Below are 18,644 nucleotides of genomic sequence, written 5' to 3' on the forward strand. Positions count from 1 at the left end.
GCTCCCTCTGCCTGCATACCGCATGCTTAAAACATGCAATGGAAAGCTTACACACAGTGAGTGAAATTCAGCCTTTCACACACACAGCCCAATAAATAGGCTTCACTCTAGTCTGATCACTGAATATAGTGCAAGCAGTTAAACAGAGGACTATAGCACTAGGTTAATAAAAAGCTTGGTGAAGAACAAAAAAAAACCCTTGCTGCCCCAAGGGAATTGAAGTTGTATGCTGTGGTGCACATGGTGTATGCCTGCCTGCAACTATGAAAAAAACCTGTTCCTATGGTGCTTCCTGTAACTAGTCAGAAAAGAGACAAGCAATGAGGCAGATATTGGGGGAAGGATTTAGACTTCCCTTTCCTTTTCATATCCCCCACCATGGTGGCCTTGAGTGGCAGATATGCTTACCTGAAGAGTCTTTAATTTAAAAATTAAATGAAAAATGTTTGTGTCCATGGGAGACACAGGTCAAGCACAGGTATTGTAATTAAAGTCTCAATTCCGTCATTGGTTGAGGCAGACTACTTTTTTAGTGTTATGAATGTTAGCTAGCTTTCATGGTTGTGAAATAAAAAGAAATAGAAGCCACATTTGTGGTTTATGGATGCTAATTGCTGCTGCATTTAGGTGTGTGAAAGGGGGCGGTTAAAAGGCTGGAGTTAGACAGGAGAGGCTGACAAACCCTCGCTTAGGCGCTCACTGAGGTTCCAGTGGTGCTGTTTAGCACACGCACTTATCTGCTTGAAAAGGAAGTGCCGTTTTTTATCAGAATATTACATCTCCCAAGCCTAGATCGAGCCCTGCCGCTCATGGGACTCAGGGTTTATCTCACAACATCAGCAGTACTTTGCTGCAGAAGTTCACTTAACAGGGGATTTCTGTCAGCGTTAAAACCAGGCAAGGAGTCTGTACTGGTTAACTGTGTCAAGTCTGTGAGCTTTGATAGCTATGTATGAACTGAAAGTCACATCTCCCTAATGTTATCAACAAAAGATTCACTCTGCTTTGTTTTAACTCTGCAGTACTGTACTGTCAACAAAAAGCAATACTGCCAAACATTTTTAATGACATCAACAAAAATTAGTCAGTTTCATTACAACTTGTTTATGAATGACATACAGTTGCAGATTGTGTTGTACTGGGCACTTATAACAGGACCCAATGTAATTAGGAATTAGAGGTATGAAAACTCAGTAATCTTGATTGCCTTAGCCAGAAATGTGCAGCTACTTCCTTAGTCTGTTTAATCCATTATCCTTACCTAGGAAAAAGAGACTAAATTTCTTTTGAGGTATGTGACTATTTGTATCATATCTGGTCAGAGAAGGCAAGGTCAAGGAGAAAAAAGGTACATACTATTATTCAATAGATCTGGAATTTTTTTCCAGTAACATTTTTAGTTTTCAAGGTAAATATATTCTGTACTCATTTTCTTTGTTCACATTGTTTGTATTCCTTAGATCCATACAATACAACTGAGAAATTAAAACAGGGACAATTATTTTCTCTTTTTGTACTGAAATGAAATCTAGCCCAGTGGAGCTATATTTTCCCATGCAATATACAATGCATGAGAGGTGAAGATGAGAGAGTGGCCCTGGAAATCAGATCACAGGTCATATTAGATAAGAATCAGTTTACAGAAACATGGGCTAATAGAGAATATCAATTAAGATAACTCACACTTTATCCCCAGACCTATTTATGTGGCAAAAAAGGATGAGTTTAATAATGTTTGAGTCACTGGGAAGATGCTGGAATGCAGAAATTAACCCAGAGGGGTCAAAGCTAGATTAAAGTGCAAAAAATAATTCATGGATTATATTATTGCAACAAAGTAACTCTGGAGGGGAAGCATTTGTAATCTAAAAATCTAGCTTCAAAACCTGGATTATCAAGAATTATAAATTCAAATCCTGGCTTGGTTGACTCACCTTTCATTCTTCCAAAATAGATAAATTAAGTTTCATGCAGTTTAATCTGTTTGGGTCTTTTGGGCAATACCTTAAAAAGGAAGGTCCTGTCTTCTCTGCAGGTTCATTAAATTTCCACTGGTACTTTTCATAAGGGTAGGAATTTGCCTTGCTTTTTTGGGCCAAAATGTTCCCTTCTTTATGCATATAGTGTACTGGCTGCTAAACTCCACACAAGAGTGATTCCTCAGTCCTGTATATTGTGCATAATTTTGAAAATATTTTGGAATCAAAATTGCTATATGAATATCAGTTACTATTATCAGGTGCTTTTGGAATAAAGGACATTTGAAAATCTACTTGAGAGTGATTAGCAGGATTGTACTTTAAACATTTCAGATTTTGAAATGCATTTTAAAAAACAGATGACCAAAGAAAGTCAAGCCTGACTGATCACATTAGTAATATGTCTTAGTATAACCTTTAAACACTAACGAATTAGATTATCAGAATTTAACATGTAACCTCTTTCAGTCTGACTGTTATGTCCAGATGTTTTCTGATTCAACTGTCTTACTGAAGTGTGATTTAACGGTTGTGATTGTATCTAGCTTTCTGGACTTTAGGAATTGTAGAAGATGTCTTTTATGAGTGATGTTATCTAAATAGTAACAGAAGAAAACTCAGTTTAATCTTTTTTTCTTTTTTTTTTTTTTTTAAGAAAGGGAGATTTTAAAGGACACTAAAGTTCAGAAAACCAGTGCCAGAAAATCTTGTAAATTAAGCAACATTGGCATAGACAGGATTTGAATGGGAGAGCTCAAGATAAAATTAAGGCAGTGCAGGTGATGCAGTAGGAAGTGGTGTCTCTCTGAATCAATAGTAAACTCATATCCCCAAATAATGCCTGATGTTCCAGTCAGATTTCATCCAGGATGCTTACATTCCACTTCCCTAAATTCCTACTGCAGCTTTAGTTGGATATAATATATAGTTGCCATGTTTCAGTCAAGACAATTGATAATACATGAAAGCTAACAGACAGTACTCTTTAAAATATTTGGGCATAAGATCCTTCATGAAATTATAGGTCTCCACAAGGGAAAAAAATCAGTATGTTAGTCTTTGATTAAAAACCTCTAAGAAGCTGAGGGTTAGGATTAACTCTGAATTTCCTGGCTCACTTGATTTTACAGCATAATTCTTATGATGTTTTATTTTGTTGTAATTAATTATATTTTAAGATACATCAGATTCTACTTTGATGATAGGAGGACAGTTATTAAAAGGGACATTGTTACAGATAGACGTTAAATATACAAATGCTTGGAAGATTATTCCTGATTTTTCTACTATTTGAAGTGCTGTATTTGTCTGATTTGCTTCTATTTTTGTCTGAAGTCTGAATAAAAATAAAGAGACTAATTAGCATAGAACATGCATTCCACAGAGAGGAATTATGAAAGTTTCTCTCCTATTTTTAGAAGTGAAATTTCTACCAGGTGCATGCTACATTGGCTCATTTAGATATCACCCTTGAAATGTGCTGTATACAGTGTATAAGTTAAATGGGTGTTTAATTCCTTATCACTGTAAAATGTAGATGGTGAATTATAGCACTAAGATTAAAGACACTAGTTGCAACAGACAAAAATAATATGACAGTAATAAAGAACAATAGAGCCAGATACTCACTGAAGTCAATGAAGCTTTGCTGATTTATACCGGATGAGGATCTGATCTATAGATTAAATAATTATTTTGATAAGACAAAATCTCCGGCACACTGGCTCAATGCTTGGAACACCTATGGAGAGTGAAGCAAAGGTGGCTTTGCGCTGTTCCACCCGGTCCCTGGTGCAATGTAGTGCAGCCCCAGTCTGCTGGTAAGCACATTGTCTTGTAATGCGACTATAAGACCTACTGGGATTGCCAGAGTACAGTGAGTTCCAGCCTGGCCTATTCTGTTCCTAGGGCAGAAGGGGATATGGTTGGAGTCAACTGCTGGGGAATCATGAGTTGTGAAATTAAATGGACAATCAGGTGGAGAAATACCGAAAGGTCGCAGCTCTGGAACATGGTCTGGAACAATGGAGAAGGGCTGGCTCAGAAGACAGGTATTAGGTAGTGGAACCTTTTACTTCTGCTTGCCCATGAATCCAGTCCAGATTAACAGAGCTCATCTGATGGTGATTCAGCAGACTATGAAATGATTTGAGAATATAATTTCAGTGCCTAGTGGACAAATGATCTTCTCACAAAAATCACCACAGTCACCATTAATTGGCCTTATCACCAGTTTCAGCAGAGAAGCCTCAAAGTCTGACTGGGCCAGGAGGACTTGAATTCCATTCTCATCCTTACGGTTGATACCTTCAGCCACATTGACATAATGGTGTGAAGGAAAGATCCTCTGCATCTGTTTGTGTTGTCCCTGTTCTGTACCAGGCATAGCTGTGTTGGTCAGAGATATGATGAGGTGTGATTTGTGACCGACATAGCTGTGTCACAAAATCCCTTAGATTCAGTAATACCAGCAAAAGTGTAGTTTTACTGGTAAAAGCTGCATGCACACTAGGAGCGCTTTACCACTATATGTATTTTCTAAATGGACAACTTACCCTAAATGCTAAATTACTGAGGGACAATGTACTCTCATTCCTATATTTGCTTTCTACAGCCAACTCACTGTACAATTTTTCATGAGTGATGTACCCAAATACTTGGATGCTAACATTTAAACTGTATTGTTAAATTTATTCATCTAAATTTGGGTTATTGCTGATCATGCATTATATGTATCATATGACTTTTAAACAAACTTCGTATTTATGGATAATCTAAGCACTATACCCAGATGTACAGACACTCTTTCTTAACCTGTGTATTATATAATTTTTTGACATTAACTTTAATAATTTTTTTATATCTATACTGGCAAAGTGCTTGTAGTTTAGACCTGGTCTAAATCGCAAGCTGCCTGCCTGGCACCTTTCTCCAGTACTAAGTATACTGAAAAATATTTTTGTAATCTGTATTGAAATTTTTTAAAAAGTGTTAAATTACATGTTCATTAAATCTTAAGAAAACATGGAAAGGAAAGAAAAGAAGTAATTTATCTAAGGTTTTGTAATTGGATGAACTGTGTGCATCTCCTCAATATTTAATTATGGATTTTTCTTCTTTGTTTACCCTTTCACTTGACATTATTGAAAATGGTTGCCATGTTATAGAATTACAGTATGTGCACATTGTGTTATGTTCATTGCGTAGTGATTGCTGAGCTTTTCATAGACATTCAGGATTGTGAATTCTCTTTAATATGTAAACTCTTATGATTTCTTCAGTTTTGTGGTATACAACTGTGCTATTCTGCTAGCATAGGCTAGAAAATCTCACTTTCTGTGAGGTGGCAAAGAGTAGTTTTAGTACCTCACAATTCTGTCTTCCACTCACAATTCTAGGAACAGTTTGTGGAGACATTTGCATACTGTATGTAACAATTCATCAGTTAATATCAGTCAGATACAGGTAGTCACAAAACATTCTAATCCTTCTCTATATATGCATAAATATATATATAGAGAGAGACTTCCTTTTTGTTCTTTAGTTCTCCAAGCTTCTAAATCCTGTGAACAGCTGTCAAAATCTGGTAAACTATCTAGATGCTTTCACAATTTGTTTAATTTGATAGTTAGGAAATGGCATACAAGAAAAGCCTTTTCTTTTCTTTTTTTTTAAGTCTGGCTGAACATCTGTAACATTAGGGGCTCATTATCTCTGAATTGGCATAGCAAATCAGTAGCATCATTAAAATGCCACATTAAGATGATTAAGTTTCTTTGTTATCCATTTGACTTTTTGCATGTGTTGAGGATTTCATTATTATGACCCCACTTCTCGTACAATACTCGAGCAACATCACCCTGTTGTGCTGTTGCCTTTAATGGCTTCTGATTCTTAATCTTTCTGTCTTCTGTAGCATCAGTAACAAACTTTGCTCAGTAACAGCACAAAACTTACATTCTTTTCCCTGTGTTTGATGTCAAGGAATTGGATTAAGCATGGCAATTGAAGGCTGTTCCCCTGAGAATTCTTATTAGAGAGTATAGTCAAGACAACACACTTGTTTTTCTTAATTATTTGCTGTTACTGACTTTTTATTTTTATTCTTGAATTTACAGAGCATACATATGCAGAGTTTCTGTGGTGACTCAGTCTAATGTTGCCATCACAGCTTTATATTTTGGATCTTTTCCAGAACCCATTGTTTTTACAGTGTTTCAGGTGAAACAAAAATATTACTCTGGAGTATGTCTTTCATCTCATAATCATCACCCCAGGAAATGAAACCATGTGCATCAGCCCTAATGTATCACACCGCCACTTTGTTATGTAAAATCTACCAGATCCTTTCTGCTGTGTGTATTGTCTTCAGGAGGGGCCCCAAGAAGGTAGTTACCCAGGCCAGGACAGATTAATTAATTCTTCTCTATTAACCTCTTCACTTACCTGAACACGGAAGGGACAATATGTATTTCAGTGAGAATATCCTCATCTTTCCTCACTTTAATTCTCCTCCCCCATTCTGTGCATTCTCCTTTTGGCTGAGGAGGACTAGATTGGACATTCTCTGGAACCTGTCAAAATCTCTCTTTAAGCAACATGAAGCATCTCCACCCAACCACCAATGTTATGCTTCCATAGGGCTCCCTGTGCCTGCCAGCTTGCAAAACAAAAGGCCAGGACTAGAAATTGAAATTGTCTCCTGCATGGCAGTGCAGACCTCTACTACCACTTGATCAATTATTGACCTACTTTTCCTAGGCCATTTCTATTCCTTGGGAAAATGGCATAAATATTGCCACTTGTTCTCTTTTCCTATCACAAGCACACTGAGGGACTTTGGTAGTACTACTTTCCCCTTAATTATGGCCAACATCTTAAGGACATATTTCTATTCCAACATTCACTCAAAATGAAATACCTCTTCCCTAATAGGTTCTGCTTTCTGCTATCTTTTAGTTGTCAGTAGCTGCAATTTTCCGTTGAGGTTCTTTTAACGCCTACATGCAAACTGAAAAGCACTCAAGCTTTGGTGGGATATCACCGACAGCTGGAGTGGTAGAGATGATTTATGAGGGAGGGCCTTGATCAGAACTCAGGTGCATCCTTCTCATTTATCATCAGAAAACAAAAACATTGCAAACAGTGTGCAATAAGGAAAAAGCAAAACAGTTATTTTCCATGGTGGAACCATAAGATATAGCCCAAACTATACCAGTCTGCATCATCTGTCCCAGTGGAAATCAGGGACAAAACACATGTATAATATATACATGAACATTGGCATATTTCTCTAAAGAGTACAAAGATGTGAACCATGAACTTGTGGTGGGAAACAGAAAGGATAAAACTATAGAAATGTCTTCTACATCAGAGGTTAAGACCAGTTCTGTTCCCCTAAGCAGTTACATTTAATACAGATGACAGGTAAAACATTAATTAGTAAGTGGAAATTTAAATGTATTTCTGAAGGTATCAGCAAGGTACAGCTGCAGTGTGCACTTTCTTTTAACACACTGTACAGGACCTGATGAATTATTTTGTAAGGATTGTCCTCTTTTATTAAAAAATAAATCTGTGTGGAAAAGAGTTTTGTTAAACATTCCCCCCAACAACGAGCAGTAAGTATTGTGCAAAGTTATACAACTAGAGGCTACACTAACTTTTGCTTGAGCCCTGTCTGTTCTGGAGAATCCCCCACTTGGGGGCATGGGAATGGGAAGCAATAGCTTCAAGCAGGGAAACCCTGTCAATGTTGTGACTCCAAAGGAGATGCACTGTCCAGGAGGTAGATAGATAGGCAGGGTTACTCCTGAAACAGATAAGAAGAAATAAGGTACCTGTGTGGATGAACCTCTGGTGGACCATTACCCAAGACAGGTCTGAATCCTTGGGTGATCTGTGGGCTCTGAGTGCCAACCTCCCTGCTGACAGAATCATCTAAGGGAAAAACCGAGGGAGACCTGGAATTTTCCTCATGACCAGGACCCTCACAACCACTCCCCCCCCTCCTCATACCTTTAAGCCAGAAGTAAGGCTACAGGCAGAAAATTGCGCCCTAGTGGGAAAAGGCTATATACTTAGACAAAAGCATACTTGGTGCCCATATAAATGCCTGAGCTCACTGAAAGTCTTCAGGACATAGGAGTATTTTTCTTCCATACTTTAGCTGAGAAGTTTGACTTCATGAAAGGGTTTATTGCTTGGTTTTTATTTTTTCACTTATTTTTTTATGCTGTCACTTCATTTTCACTGGCACCAATTGTTTTTTCTCTGCATCTGATGTGGTTTCTTTATCAGATCCTGAGATAATGCAGTTTTGATAGTCCATGTTCTATACATTAGAGAAAGGGCACGCACCTTGTTTAGCAGGAAGGCCATATTTAACTGTCTAACCCTCATTTCTGGAAAGGAGCAGGTGGCCAGGAGTGCAGTACTTTCAAACAGGAAATTACATATTTTATCTCTAAAAGAATGGTCTGCCTCCTCATGTTTTTACTCCTGGAGCATCGTCTCCCGAGTGAGGGGTTATTATTTGCAAATGGCTAACTACTTGCGCCACTGTCCCATCTTGCCGGTAGGGTCATTTTCTAACCGAAACTTAAGAGGTTGTCTTCATTAGCCACCCAGAAAAAATGGGAACTCAAAGGACCAGGAGTCTTTCCAGGGACATTTAGGAGAAGGAGGCCAAGTATGGCCTAGAAATAGGGCAGGATGCTGATATTCGGGGATACCTGAATTCTTTGTCAGACACATGTTATGTGACTGTGGGCAAATATCTTGGGGAGGAATTTGACCTCTGAGATCTCGTTGCAATTTTAATGGAAATTAATGGGTGCTTCTAAAAGCTTTTGAGATCCTTGGATAAAAATTGTTATTTGAAGTGATAATTAGTGAAAATCCTGATGAGGATTGTTGAGAAGAATTAAATTAAAAGGATCTTTCCTCACACTACAATATAGGAAAAGCAGAATTGCATACTGGATCACACCTGTGGTCCATCTAGTCAAGTGGCAAGCACCAAATGCTTCAGAGGAAGGGGCAAGATTCCCCTGTATTCTTGGCCTCAGTGACATCCTGAGGCAATAATTTCTATAGTTTCATTATGTATTATGTGAACAAATATTTTCTTTTATATACTGTACTGTATATATAAGGTAATAACAATTTGATATATAGTGTATCATGTATTTATATAGCTTAGAAGTAAAATATCCCCCCAAATAATTAATATATATAATTTTATAAAGGTTATTTCTTTAAGATTATCACTATAAATGCAAGATCCATGAGGACTGATGTCTTAACTGTATTTCATTATTTTTGTGGATTTACGTCAAGCATGCAGAGTTATTTTAAACTTTTTTATATTAAATTAGCTAATGTGGATTTGTTTTAGAGAGACATTAGAGCTTCTAACATAATTTTTCATTTTGTGCTTTATTGCTCACCGGCAGATGACTTGGTCAAAGTGAAGGGTGAATACAATGAAAGAGAAGAGAGTGCTTTGAATTCAGAGCCTATGGAAAATACAGAAGAATCTGAAATACCTTACAGCTATTCAAGAGAATATAATGAATATGAGAGCATTAAACTGGAGAGACATTCTGGTTCATATGACAACATCAGGCCAACTAGTGGAAAGATGAACTGCGATGTCTGTGGATTAGCCTGCATTAGCCTCAATGTCTTGATGGTTCATAAGCGTAGCCACACTGGTAAATATCCCTATATTATCCTTAAAAGAGCTACAGTTTGATAGCATATGATTTGAGTGTGGTCTAGTGATTAAAAGGGTAGCAGGAATCCCTATTCCCTTCCTGAACCTGCAAATATGACCTTGGGCAAGTCACTTAATCTTTCTGTGCCTCTCTTTACCCATCTGCTAATGAGTACAATAATATTTATGTATCACATCAGGGTTGAATGTTTGTAAAAGCATGTTTGTGAAGTGCTTTGAGAATTTTGGATGAAAGGCACTAGCACTTCATCATGTAAATACTTCTTAGTCGGTCAAAAACCAGGAGTCAAGCTGTTTTGTTGGTTGCTGCATCTTGCTTGCATGCCATGCTTCTCCTTATACCATACCTTAACATGAAGTCACTATCATAATAGGTACAGACTGGGAAGAATTAAAAAGATTTTTTTCCTGCAAATTCTCAACATATTAGAATCAACTTCCTCAAGAAAATTTATTTCCAGTCCACAGAAAAACTATACATTTGGAATATTTCTCATAAACTGACACATTGTGCCAAATTCTGCCCCCAGCTTCACAAGTAACTTCCACTGAGGTTTACAGGAATGGTGTGTGTGTCCCAGGGCAGAATTTGATCCAGTATCTCATTCTTTCCTCCTCCAACAAGGAAAGGGTGAGGGGCTTGAGGTGATATCCATATAAATATTTAATGTCCTTTTTTTTCAATGTCATTTTAAGGTGAACGGCCATTCCAGTGTAATCAGTGCGGAGCGTCCTTTACTCAGAAGGGTAACCTCCTCCGCCACATTAAACTACATACAGGGGAAAAACCTTTTAAATGTCATCTTTGCAGCTATGCCTGCCAAAGGAGAGATGCACTAACAGGTCATTTAAGGACACATTCTGGTAAGTGACTACAGAGACACAGATGTTGTAAATGTGTGTCACTAGGACATCAATTGTGGAAAACAGAAAGGGTTAATCAATAAGGTTTAATCTGCCAGTCGGATTCTGGAGACCTAACAATTTGCAATGATCTCTAGTTCTATATATGGTACATTCCACCTAGGGGCTCAGTTCTGCTCTTTGCTGCATGGATGTGCTAGTGAGGAAAAGGTTGTAGGAAGCCTTTCTTTCAGGAAAGAGTACTATAAGAGAGACCCAGTTACTCCACTTGTTTGCACTGCATAACATCTAGGCATGGCCTCTGCATTAGGAGATGTGGCCATGCCATCAGACTCTCAGTTTTGATAGTTGCAGTAAACTATACTCCGCTAGGACTTTCTCATTCTTGTCTATTAGAGCTGTTCTATCCTGTATCATCAGAATGGCCCCAGGAGAATACCCAGGGCTGGTGTCACTCAACTACCAAATAATATCTGCCCTTTTTAGTGCCTTTCATCTGAATATCTTAAAGAGTTTAACAAATGTTATTTAATTTTTTTAACATCTATTAACACATTATATCCATTTTACAGATTGGGAAATGGAGGCACAAAGTTGGGGGTGACTTGTCCCAACACTGCAAGTCACTCAGAAACCTAGGAATAGAACCCATATGTTCTGATTCCTAGTCCTGCTCTTTAGCAATCAGATCATACTTACTCCTTTTTATTTTTATATGTCCTTAATGTATTACATAGAGGTTTAGAAAAAAAGCATTTTGAATGACAGATACTATCTATGTACTACCGTATGCAGAAAAAAAAGTTTAACCTTACAAAGAATCAAAGTTAAAAATGAGATTCTTACATGAATAAACAAGGTTCTGATTTGACTTTGACCCAGATCAACAAAACTACACGTCCGCATCAAGACACACATAAAAACATCATGCTTCAAATGCATCTTAATCAACAATGCAGCAACCCTCTTTGGCACAGCTGCCAAACAATATGTGAACTAATAACCTTACAATCAGAAGCTGTTTGTGATTTAAAATTGTTCTGAGAAGTCTGTTAGTGACTAATTAAAAGATGTTAAAATCTTTAAATAAATAAACAAAGGCCCTAATTATACCGGATTTTGGGGTTGTTGTTTTTTTTGTATTGGTATAGAGTGCAAATTCCCAATATATATGTGTTGTATTGATTCAAGAAGGGGTTTGCACCTGCGTGCCTTTGAACTTGTCTGCACAGAGTGGCACTAGTTTAATATAAGGGATGTTTTAGACTAATTCAATTAAAGCAGTGTAAAGGCTGTATGGATACTTTTATTTCAGTTTAAACTAGGTTTATTTCATCTTATCTTAAATTGATTAGGAACATGTTTACCCTACATTGAAATAAGCCACTCTGAAACTGAAATAAGAGCATCCATATAGGGCTTCCACTGGTTTTACTAACCCTGTTGAAGTAAATCAGTACAAGGTTAAGTAACGATGATTCAAGTCCTGTTTCAGACAAGTGTAGTGTCTCTGTGTTAGGGGGTTATGCCAAGAGAAACTAGTGCTTAAGAGTAGGGTACTAGGAATCAGAGCGTCTAGGTTTTGTTCCTGATTCTGCAAATGTGGAGGCTAACTTATGAAAGTCTGAGCCTAAGAGCACTGCCTCATGTAATCTTAGGATGTGAAATGCATTAAGGAAAACTGAACAGTTCTGACATGCTAAGGGTGAACAAAGGGAGACTCTTTATCCTTCCAAGAGGGAGAAGATAACATCTGAATAGATCTTTTTAAAAGCAACATGCTAATTAAATGATAATAATTTACATTAGTGGTGTTAGCATGGTATCAACAGATATGTATCTATTGCATATTTATTTTACATTCTACCAGGAAAAGTCTATCATTCAAAGTGCTGTATTCATTTTGTTAAAACTGTGCTTACTTAGAAAATCTCAGACATATTTTAGCAATTATTTATAACTTTACTAACATAAAATGGCTATCCTAGGGTGAATTCATATCCCATACACCACAAATTGATCTGCAGAGTTTGGATGAGAACATAATCTAGACCCTGACCTGTGAGCAGTCTGCAGGGTTCCAGTACTGCCTTTCTGCAGTCATGATGTCAGAATTTGGGCTGTATGAATCTGGAAATCCAGGTCCAGTAACCCCTTTGGTCTGCCCCTGTTGGCCCATTTTCCAGCCTACTTGACACAGATCTCAGCTGCATGCAGTGCAGAAGCTCTCTGACAGATATTCCATTACTGTAGTAGGGCACTGCTAGACTTAAGAAATGAAGAGAGCCATGTATGGACCCTCCATACTGGGGTGAATTTCACTCTTAGTTAACCTTGATTTCATAGTAATAAATAATAATAATAATAATAATAATAGTTACCAATTACATAGGAATTTAAGGCATCCCCCAAGTGTTAAATTGAGAGTTATCAGTAATTATGTGGTCATATACAAGAAAGGCAGTGTTTCATCAGTCTCATGTGGTTATTTTATCCTGCCATCTTTTCTTTCTAGTGGAGAAGCCCTACAAATGTGAGTTTTGTGGAAGGAGTTACAAGCAGAGAAGCTCATTAGAGGAGCATAAAGAGCGATGTCGTACTTACTTGCAGAGCACTGGCATGTGTGAGGCTGGTGAGTTTATCAGATTACAGTGCTTGTCTTTGTATGTTACAGTGCCTTAAAAAGGGCATCTGGCAAACTGTTAATTTGCAGCCTGAAAACAGTTTTCGCTACAATCATTTGTAGTAACCTAAGGGACTGCAGTTCTTATAAAAAGGTCTAGCTTAATGCACCCCTCAGGCAGTTAGTTAAAGAACGCTTTTATTTTAATTACTTTTTTATTTCACTGTTACTTTCAATAAAACATCCAGAATTCTTCATACACAGCATTTCTGTAGGTGACACACACATTAAATTAAATTAGTCCTACACTAGTACTATTATGTGGTTTATTTCATTAGATGAGTTGCTGCTGGTATTTCATTACAGCAATTGTTTGCATGTGTTAGTCCATTCAGAACAATTTTCAGTAGATTAATATTTGCTGTTTGATACCATCATAATCAGTTAGAATTTGTTAGTGTTTCAACTGCAAAAGTATAGGGCTAGGGGATGGAAATGGGGTGGGAATTCTGACACTCTTGATAGACCAGCCTCTAATGCAGAGAGAAGTTTAGATGGGAAATATTGAATAATAAACAAGGAGATAGAAATATGCATATTATGTGAACATAAAAAATCCATGTTCCATTTGCTCACTTTCAGGGCACGCTGAAAGGGGCTCATACGTTATACTTGGCTTTTGAAGGGAAATGGGAAAATTGAGGTATAGGCAAAGGCAATGGGTGTTAGTATTTGATTATGAGTTGCTACTTGGAGAAGAGGTCAACTGATTGAACTTAGTTTTGTAATTTTAAATAATTGACACAGCATTCAGAGCCAGAATAGAGGTTCTTTTTATTGTTCCAAATTGAAACAAAATAAAATAAAAATAACTTTCTTGTGACAATGTCTAAGTAGTTTAATAACTGAAAACAACCGTTTGTGAATTCAGGCAAACTAATTTTACATTCATGTAGTCTCTATATTGGTCAGTGACTTAAATTCCTTTAGTTATTTTGAAGCAAAGTTTGTCACCTGATTTAAAAGTTAATTTCCAATAATAGTTTGTAACTTCTGTTTTCCTTTTCATTACTCCAATACTGGATTTCAGAAAATATTTCAGTGACAAAAGTAACAACAACAATACTCTCCCTTTCTATAGCTATTTTCATCAGGGAATTTCGAAACATAAATTAAGCCTCACAACATCTCTAAAAGGTAGGAAAATATAATTATCCTCATTTTAGACAGGCATAGAGATATTGTGACTTGCTGAAAGTTTACAGACCTAGTCAGTAGCAGATATGAGTCTAAAACCTCAGCATTCTGGCTCCCATTCTCCTGCTGTTATAGGTAGGAACTTCCTGCCTTGAAAAGTGAATGTAAAGTATCAAGCCTCTCATTTTTGGTTCTGAATTTGAAATAGATGTTTCTTTTCAAACAAAGAGTTTAAGTGCATGTTTTCCTCTGATAAAATATGAAAATTTAAAAATGTAAAATAAGGATTAAAATACTTCTTTTATGTGAATAATAATAATAAATAGTAATAAAGTTATGGAATTAACATGGACACTTCAAACATAACATTCTTGTTGGGATATGGCTATCAAGAAAAAATATTCAGCTATTTTAGACCTTGTTTCTGCAAGCAGCACCACAAAGGTAAGCCCTTGCACCCATGGAGCCCCACTGATTTATTAGGATTCTGCAATGGGTGCAGGGATTCCTTCCCACCTTGCAGAGCTGCTTGCAGGTTTGGCCTTTAGTGTGAAGAAAAAAAAATTCAGGAAATGATGATTTATCAAAGTTAATTAGTGCTTCATAGAGTGTTTTCCTTTTTGCGCACAAAGAAATGTGTTAAGTATCAGTAAAACTAAATGGTTAACTGAGTGTGTCAGCAAGTTGTGATTTTCATGAGAACCTGTACATACCATAACTGCAGTTTTATCTTACAAGGTACACTCACATGGTGGCAATCACATTGAGATGTCCACCACAGGGAAATTGAGGCACAGAAACTTTATACGTACTGTAGATTTTTGCTTTATAGTCGTTCCCATTATTTGTACTCACTTCAGAATGGCAACTTTTCACTTATCCATAATCTCTGAAATATAGTGCTAAAGCAGTACAGTATGCCATAAATTGGTCATAGAGGAAATATAAATTTCCAGTACAGCATTATGTATCGGTATATTCAGCCTTTAAGGCCTCATACCTTAAAAAATAGTAGCATTGTAAGATTACGAAAAACAGGAACTCAGATCTTGCTGAGGCATTTCTGTTCAATCCTCTGCTGTTAGGCACTGTATTAGATGGCATATTCTGCCCTTGTTCCACACGTGGAACATGCATTGATCACAGTGGCTGATATGCAAAAAGATTCACCTTATGTTTGTCAATATTTCAGAAGTTTCCACCTCAGTGTGGCATTCCCCACCTCCCCCCCCACACTGGTTGAGACAACAGGAGCAAAATCTTGAAATGTCATATCATTGCTCCTCTTACCTGTAACCCTGCTGCCGCTATTATGATTATTCTTATTTATTACAGTGATGTCTAGAAGGCCTAACTAATCTCATTATAATAGGTGCAAAAACCCATAGTAAAAGACAGTCTCTATCCAGAAGAGCTTTACACCCTAATTTAAGACAAGATGTAGTAGGGTGTGTAATAAATAAATGGAGGAAACTGTGGTGGGAGGATGAGGATAATAGTAATAGGAACATGTGATTATGTAGACCGGCCACGGGAACAATTATATGATTTCCATATGGTGCTTCAAGGAGACACATTGCAGTGTTGCGCTGACATTTTTAGACATTCAGGATAATATTAAAAAATACCTAAGAGACGTTGGGCTCCTAAATCTCACTTTCAAAATTGGTTTTAGGTATTTAGGTGCCTTAGTCTCATCAAAAGGCAATGAGGTTTAGGTTCCTAAGTGCCTAAGTGTCTTTTGAAAATGGGATTCAGGCTTCTACAACACTTCAGCCCTTTTGAAAATGTTGTCCTTAGTCTCAGAACTGGATGAATATTGTGATTTGTACTTAAATGGATCTGATTTTTCAATTTACTCTCTTCTATGAAAACTAGAGCAGAGTAAGACCAAGACCTGTGTTCTCTGGAGTTAAAGCCAGAAATTCACTCTGGCTTGGAGAGGAACTTAATAGACTCCAGGAGCAGACAATATATGTCATAATTTTTTTTCCTCAACATAGATACATGTTTTGATGACCAAGTCTATTCTCGCTGCTTTCAGGAGAATAAAATCTGCAGGCCGATCCCATTTTTTTCTCATCCTTCTCCAATAGTTGTATCTTGTTACTAACTTATAAATGCAAATATTAACCTTCTTTTATTAAAAAAAATAAACTAAAACCAAACATACAAACGTAATTTCCCTGAGGCACACAGGCTCTCTACAAAGCTTGGAGAATATTTATTCTTTTTAATGACTTCTGGACAAAGTCCATAAATCTAAAGTTGAATTCCAAAAGTTAAAAGTAATATCCGTGGACTGGGAGTCCTGTAAGTGTCTTACCCTCTTAACGCCTCAGTTTATCTCTAAAATAGCTATAAGATTTACTGCACCTATCTTGCCAGAAGATTGTGAGGCTTAATTATTGTTTGTATAGCTCTTCGAGATCACTAGAAAAAAAAACACAGCACAGTAGTAATAATAGTAGCAGAGGCAGCAGCAACAGCAGAATACACTGTGTATTATGGAAACCTAATGTATCCCTTAAAAGTTTAGTGTCAGACTGTTAATAGAACTACAACTGAAATAAATAAACTGAAGAAAAGGGCAAAAAAATAAAAAAACAGAACTCTAGTTAAACAGAATTTTCAGCAATCTCCAGTTCATCCATTCTTTTAAAATTTTAAATAATTTCCCATTGCATTTTAGTATTCTACTTGCTCAGAATGTGGCATTATAACAATATTGCTGAAAAAAAGATTTTATGTAACAGGGTTGTTAGAACTTAGCTCCGTCCTTGATAACAATCTCTGATCACACCGTTTTCTTAGCACAATAACCCACCTCTGTGTTCCACTCTCCATTATTTAGTGACCACACAGTAGATGTGACAGGAAGCAATGCCTCTAATTTGAGCTTCATTTAGCACTTCAGGGTTTGCTAACGATGCCCACATGCACTAAAAAGTATAGTCACAGTGTGACAGAAACCACATTGTGGAAACAATTCATTACAAGCCGAATGATAAAATATCAATGTTCATGACTGGAAGAAAAGGACCAACTCCCTCTATTTCTACAGCATGGTAGTAGACAGTAAAGCTTACTAGAGACAGTGCTCTCTTAAGAAATTAGTATAACGAGTCTCTGCTCTCTTAAGAAATTAGTATAACGAGTCTAATGATTATAGCAAAAGTGGTGGTCAGTAATGAAAAATAGCTCACATGTATGTAATGCTTTTCATCCCAAAACGTTTTTTAAACAAAGGACTAATACTGAAATGCGCACACACTTACATCTGAAATGCGAACACTGATAGAGTGGACAACAGCTTTTATAAGCACTACACAGATGTCTAAGACATTAAATGAAGAATGCCATAACCAGTTGTGACTTCAGGGAGAGTTCAGTTGAAAATGGTCAGAACACTAGAGCTAACACTCCCTACTCTTGGATAGAAGGCCCCGATCAGAAACTTGGCTTTACATTTCATCTGAAAGACAGCTCCTCAGTGTTTGTAACACCATGCTAGGGCATTGATTAGTAAAGGTTCAGAGGGAAAAATACCTAATGGATCTCCAACACTTCCTGCAGCACCCTTGGGAGTTTTTATGGTGCTGTCCCATTCAAAGATGAACCATGGCCAACATGATTTGATTTGAGTGACATATCAAGATCACAGTCTAAAGTAGTATAACTTCATTGAGTCTAGGTTTTCGATCATGCTTTTCAGTTACTCTCTATGTAACCTTGGGCAAGTCATCTGTCATTTCCTTGTGCCTCTGTCAAGCCATCCAGAAATCAGTTTTCAGATGGTTGCTGATTTAAATCCAGATCCTTCTGAGCCATCCGAGGTCAATAAGTGACAAAACAACAAAAACAAAAAAAGATGCATGGTGTATTTAGATTATATTATTTACTACGTGTTGAAATGACACAGTTTCTACTTGAAACATCAAGTGAATAAAGTACCAGTGTAGGAGTCAGGAGATGTGGGTTCCAGTCCTAAAGACTGGCTAAAAACTGACCAACTGCAATTGCAGTCACTTTAGAAGACACATTGCCTCTTTGAGCCTCAGTTTCTTCATCTATAAAATGGACATAAAGATACTTACCTACCTTTGAGAAGTGTTTTGTGATCTTTGGATGAGGAAAAATGCCACATAATTACTAAGTATTATTCTTTATTAATTAAATGGACAAGAATGAACAGGTAGATGGGATTATCTCAGGCCAGCCTTTAGACAGGGAGAACTGC

The 18,644-nt window shown here is 37.0% G+C and overlaps 1 protein-coding gene across 3 annotated transcripts in view; it reads left to right on the forward strand.

Moving 5' to 3' along the window:
- IKZF3 (IKAROS family zinc finger 3) overlaps positions 1 to 18,644 on the forward strand; it is a 49,345-nt gene that overhangs the window by 18,476 nt on the left and 12,225 nt on the right. For 2 of the 3 annotated variants that reach the window (XM_030541583.1, XM_030541584.1), the window contains exons 4-6: positions 9,437 to 9,697; positions 10,417 to 10,584; positions 13,100 to 13,216. In XM_030541583.1, coding sequence (XP_030397443.1) covers positions 9,437 to 9,697; positions 10,417 to 10,584; positions 13,100 to 13,216 — 546 coding nt within the window. The remainder of the gene's footprint in view (positions 1 to 9,436; positions 9,698 to 10,416; positions 10,585 to 13,099; positions 13,217 to 18,644) is intronic. The other variant, XM_030541585.1, reaches the window with a different exon arrangement.

This window comes from Gopherus evgoodei, chromosome 23 (assembly GCF_007399415.2).
Source record: "Gopherus evgoodei ecotype Sinaloan lineage chromosome 23, rGopEvg1_v1.p, whole genome shotgun sequence".
Taxonomy (NCBI): domain Eukaryota; kingdom Metazoa; phylum Chordata; order Testudines; family Testudinidae; genus Gopherus; species Gopherus evgoodei.